The following is a 5492-nucleotide window of genomic DNA, read 5'->3' on the forward strand; positions in this document are numbered from 1 at the left end:
TATCATTTTATTTTCAAGATAATATATTATTCTCTATCATAAAAATATAATTTTTTTATGATATAATTTTTAAATACAAAGCTTATTTTCCTTATATTAACAAAACCACATAGTTAAATTTCTTATATTTTATTAGAAATATAGACTGAAATAGATAAGACATTTTCTTTTAGCCGCGCCGGTGAAATACCATTCCTGTAACTAGAAAATTGTGCGAGGGTTTGTCATGTAATAAGAAAATGTCCAGAAAGGGCAATGCCCAAAAACACAAACAGCAGAATAAAGTATTCATTTTGTCCCCAAAACTACCAGTTTTTCAAGAAAAAAACCCATATATTTCACTCCGCCCCCCTTCTACCTGGTAGTTCTGCCCTGAGAGACCGTCCATGGCGATCTCGCCACGCCCGGCGGCTGTGGTTGAGACGGTGGAGGAAATCATGAGAACATATAGGTCTTTGCCGGCGCGGCCAACCATCGAGGAAGTTGAGGCGGCGACGGCAATACTAACGAGCTCTAACTGCGAGGAGGAAGCCAAGATCGATGAGTTAAGCCGAAAAAGTAAGCCCAACGGCGTCCCCGATGAGCTCTTCTTTGTTCTGCAGGAGGTCAAACGCAACACCGTCCAACTCCTGGCTCTTGAGCAGCGCCGCGATGCCCTTCGCGTGCTCGACCTGGATCGGCGCTTTAGGGTGCTCGATGAGCTCATACAGAGGGCATCCAAGTTAGTTTCCGACGAATATGGAGATGACAGGGAGGATAATCCAAAGCCTATTGTTGGTTTGAGCGTTCCTCTGCCGATGATTGATCGGAGCTTGGTGACGAAGGAAAAGGAAGTGAAAGCGGGTTCTGATTTGCCCAAGGAATTGGGCCGTGATTCTTCTTTGAAATCTGAGATTCCTTCAGGTTCTACTACGCTCAGCTTCAACCTTTTTTTTTTTAATATTTATCCGTATTGGGATGACTAATCGCAAAAGACGAATCTTTGCGGGGTTTTGGGGATTTTTTTCCCCTAGTTGTTTTACTTGCTTCTGATTTTGGGTTCTTCTATGGGATTAATTAACAAAAACTAGCCCCTCCTCTTTCTATTAACCGCATCAGGCTCCTGCGTATGTGCCTACTCTTTTGTTGTGGTGTGGGGAATTGACTAAGAGCTAATTTACAAAGACTAGCATCTCCTCTTCTAATTTGGTCAGATTGGTTGATGTAGATTTATGTTGACTTACCATTTAAGTATGGATTATGACCATTTTCCCCGTTGCTCTGATGAAGCTTTGGTTTATTTAAAAGGAATTCCTACCTTTATCAATATAGTAATATTTTTTCATGAGATTGGGCTCGACAGTTTCTCTTTTACAGAAGTTATATTAGGTTTGCTTTTGTAATTCCGATATAGAAAAAGGTTGTAGATATAAGTTCCTTTTTGTAAGATTCAAAGGGATTGACATTGTAATTTCAAAATATATGTTTTTAGATATCACTTTCATGTTATTGCAGGCAGCTTTAAACCTCCTTAAGGACCATGAAGTTGAACCCTTAAACATCAAGTTGTAACTGTTGATGTTTCGTTAAGAACTCCATAGGCCAAAGCTGACAATAGATGGTTGGAAGAGTTTGGATGGTGACAAACCAAAAGATGAGAATTAAATGTTATGGAGGACAAAGTGCAATGTCATGAGAGTGACCACTTGAACCTATTTATGATAAAGTGTTGCATGATGAGAGCTGCCTCTTGAACCTATAGGAGTCATCTCCAATGGGTTGAAAGAATTTTCGTGGCCAATGATTATAGATTGTGTAAGACTACTAACGAGGATGTTAGTTTTTTAAGCGGGGGAGATTTTTTTTATCCCTAAAGTATAATGAGCTTAACTCTTAATGATTTAGATGATTTTTAGTGTAATAGTTGATGTTTCATCAGAAAATATGAAGAGAAGCATGATAGCTTGAGCACTCTGAGGAAGTTTTTGCTAAGAGATTTGAACTGTGGCTATGTTAGGCTAAATAGAAATAGCAATATCTCAATTGTTGATAGTTTGGGTTGTCACAGTGGGTTTGTGGTTTGAAATATGATAATGATTTTTATTCAATAATTTTGGAAATTTGTCTTTAGATATAACTAAGGGCCGTTTGAGTAGCTTGAAAGTAAAAGATCATGTTTTGGAAGATGGTGAAATTTTTTAGATCCCAGCATTTTTTACTTGGATGTAGTTGAAAAACAACTTAATTTTAATTCCACAATTTCCTTCAAAATCTCCTCAAATATAAATATTTCATTTTAGTACATTAAAACAAAGGAAAGAAAATCATTATTTTCGTATGTTTTCTATATGCATGCAATCAAATGGAACCTGAAGAAGATTGGTATCCTTGGTGGATTTCATGGTAAGACTGTTGGGGCTGCGAGGTTGGATGGTTTTGGATTTCTTTTATGGGGCTTTGCTGCTTTTTTTGATTTGGGATCGTGCTCTTCTTATTGTTTGATTTGTTCTAATTTTTATTTACTTTTCTTACTAGCTTGGTATTATGTATTTCATTTTAAAAATTGTATTATTAGTCTAGGCCTCAATTCTCCTCCATGAAAATGTAAATTCTCTTATGATCAAAGGCATAAATCTCTGTACTTTTACTGCATTTTGTTTGCTTGCATTTTTTTCATCAAGATGTCTAGTCTTACTTGATGCATCTTTTTATCAATCAAAATAGGCAAAGACACGGAGAAATTAAGTCTCATAATGGTTGCAAGCTTGATTGAGACTTTGGCCAAAAAGGGTGCTGGAGTTCTTGATCTTCAAGGTAAGCTGATGGATCAAATTGAGTGGTTACCGACTTCACTTGGAAAGTTACAAGATGTTACTGAACTAAATTTGTCGGAGAATCGAATCATGGCTATCCCACCTACTATTGGCAGCCTACGTTTCTTAACAAAGCTTGATATCCATTCCAACCAGCTGACAAATCTGCCGGACTCCATTGGAGAACTTTCAAGTCTTGTGGAACTCGACCTTCATGGGAACAAATTAATTTCTCTCCCTATTTCGTTCGGAAACCTCACTAACCTAGCAAATCTTGACCTGAGTTGCAATCAGTTATCAATGCTTCCTGATACATTTGGGAAACTAACTAATCTGAGAAGATTAATCCTTGAAACAAATGAACTTGAAGAACTCCCCTACACTATTGGATCTTGGATTTGTCTGGTTGAGCTCAGGTTAGATTTCAATCACCTCAAAGCACTCCCTGAAGCCATTGGCAAGCTTGAAAACCTAGAAATTTTGACATTGCACTACAACCGAATCAAAAGTCTGCCTACCACAATGGCTTCACTTAACAAGCTGAAGGAGCTTGATGCTAGCTTTAATGAGCTGGAATCAGTCCCTGAAAGCCTTTGCTTTGCTATCAACCTTGTGAAGCTTGATGTTGGGAGAAATTTCGCAGATCTCAGATCTCTACCGAGATCGATTGGAAATCTTGAGAATCTTGAAGAGTTGGATATAAGCAGCAATCAGATAAGGGTATTACCCGACTCCTTCAGATTTCTTTCAAAGCTGAGAGTGCTTCTTGCAGATGAGACTCCATTAGAAGTGCCACCAAGAGAAATTGTTAAACTGGGAGCCCAAGTTTGTGAATAACTTCATTCTCTTTTTCATATTTTAAATGATGTTTCTCCTTTCCTCTTCTCACATATCTATTTGCTTGACAGGCAGTTGTTCAGTACATGGCTGATTTAGTTGCAGCAAGACAAGCCAGCCCCAGGCCTGCTCAGAAAAAGAGCTTATGGTCATGGATTTGTTCCATGATTTTCTGTCGTCCGAAGAACAAGATATCCATTACGAAATCTTGAAATGTCGCAGTGGTTGTAAATAAGCTTGCTTTCAAAATTTTCCTGCTTGCCTCATATGCCTACTGTTATGGCATCTGTCATTGTAACTTAATTTCATCAGGGGTGTTGTGTTATCGTTTGTAAAATGAAGAACCAGTATTTTTTTCATTGTTTTATGAGCAAAAAACTTTATCTTTATGATATTATTGTAGATTTCTAGGTTTCTATTTTGTGATTTTGGTAACTTTGTTTTCTGAGTAAGTATTTTATTTTATAACATTTTCACGAACACAGAAGCTCTGTTTAATGTTCTCAAGGTGTGCATGCCTGGTTGGTGTCGATAGCCTGACAAAAGGATAAGCTTTGTGAAAAAAGTTTTTTTTTTTCCGGATTCAGCTCTGAACTATCTGGAAGTATCCTATTGCTTTATAATCAATAAAAGGTTTATTTTTGAGAAGCACGAAAATGTATTTCTTCACCGCAGCATCAGCCTCACCCACTATGAGGTCATCTGTGCCAACGAGAGATTATTACGTGGAGAGATCGGATGCAGAGCTGTTTCAAGTTTTGTTTCTGTGAATGGTAAAAGTGCAGTGGTGAACAATAAATATTTATTTCACTGTTCTTTTACTGTTCGCAGAGATAAATTGGACGCAGCTCTACATCTGGCCTCCGCACTTAACGAGTGAAATATCAGTTCTGATGAGCAAATTCGTTTATATTGTTTTCTATATGCTTTGTCGATGCGATGCCTTATTTTGTCTTATTTTTGTGGTCTATATGCTATTAGCTTCAAATATAAATTTATTTAGCATTTAATTATTTATCTAATATGTACCTATCATTACAGATTTTGTATTAAGCTTAAATCTATTAACATCTAACTTTTGAAAGAGCTTAGATTTCCTTAATTATTTAACAGAAGTCCAGTCCAATTCTCTCTCTCTCTCTCATGCACAATTTTATTGATTCAAAGTCACACTATTAATTTCAAATTTACAATTTTTTCCTAGAATAAAATAAATAGATTTGATTATGGTACTCTATCTTAATAATCATGGAGTCTTTCATTTGAGATACAGCTCATTTATTATAATCTTCTTAAAACTAAATTATCCTCTTTCATAATGCACGAATATATCAAATGTATGCATTTTTATTGCAATTATATGGATATTATTCTAGATCGTTGAAATTGAGACAATTAAGCACTAATCAATTGAATGACAGATAGTAATTAACTGTGTTATGTGTTTCATTTTACATTAGATTTTGAAATGGTGAGGGTGTTTTGTTGATCGAGATTAGATTAGCTGATAATTACATCTCCTAATATCGACAAATTATGTAAAATGGGCCACAGCTAATATCATTGCCAACTGGCAATTAGAAACTAAAGGTGATAAAGATGGATGCAGCAAAGAGTGGGAACGGCTTGACATCTGTGTTGAAGATCAGCTTAACCAGTCAATAGCTACGTGGATATAATTAGTGGTTATTAGATTTTTTTTTTCTTTGAACATTTAGATTAATTAATATATGCATATCATATATATAATGGAATCTGTGGCCTCTTTGTTGGCAGTCAAAGCTCCCAACCAACAGATCATAGTGAGCTAAATATGATTATTAGAGTTAAAAAGCATGTTAATTTCATCAAGTTAGAGATGTA

The 5492-nt window shown here is 36.1% G+C and overlaps 1 protein-coding gene across 1 annotated transcript; it reads left to right on the forward strand.

The window, feature by feature from the left end:
* Positions 1 to 257: 257 nt before the first annotated feature.
* On the forward strand, positions 258 to 4053 carry LOC110094584 (plant intracellular Ras-group-related LRR protein 5). Its single transcript, XM_020819850.2, has 3 exons — positions 258 to 903; positions 2704 to 3617; positions 3701 to 4053. Exons 1-3 carry the CDS (start codon positions 387 to 389, stop codon positions 3839 to 3841), a joined length of 1572 nt encoding a protein of 523 aa, XP_020675509.1. The 5' UTR covers positions 258 to 386; the 3' UTR covers positions 3842 to 4053.
* The last annotated feature ends 1439 nt before the right edge of the window (positions 4054 to 5492 follow it).

This window comes from Dendrobium catenatum, unplaced genomic scaffold (assembly GCF_001605985.2).
Source record: "Dendrobium catenatum unplaced genomic scaffold, ASM160598v2 fragScaff_scaffold_500, whole genome shotgun sequence".
NCBI classification, from domain to species: domain Eukaryota; kingdom Viridiplantae; phylum Streptophyta; class Magnoliopsida; order Asparagales; family Orchidaceae; genus Dendrobium; species Dendrobium catenatum.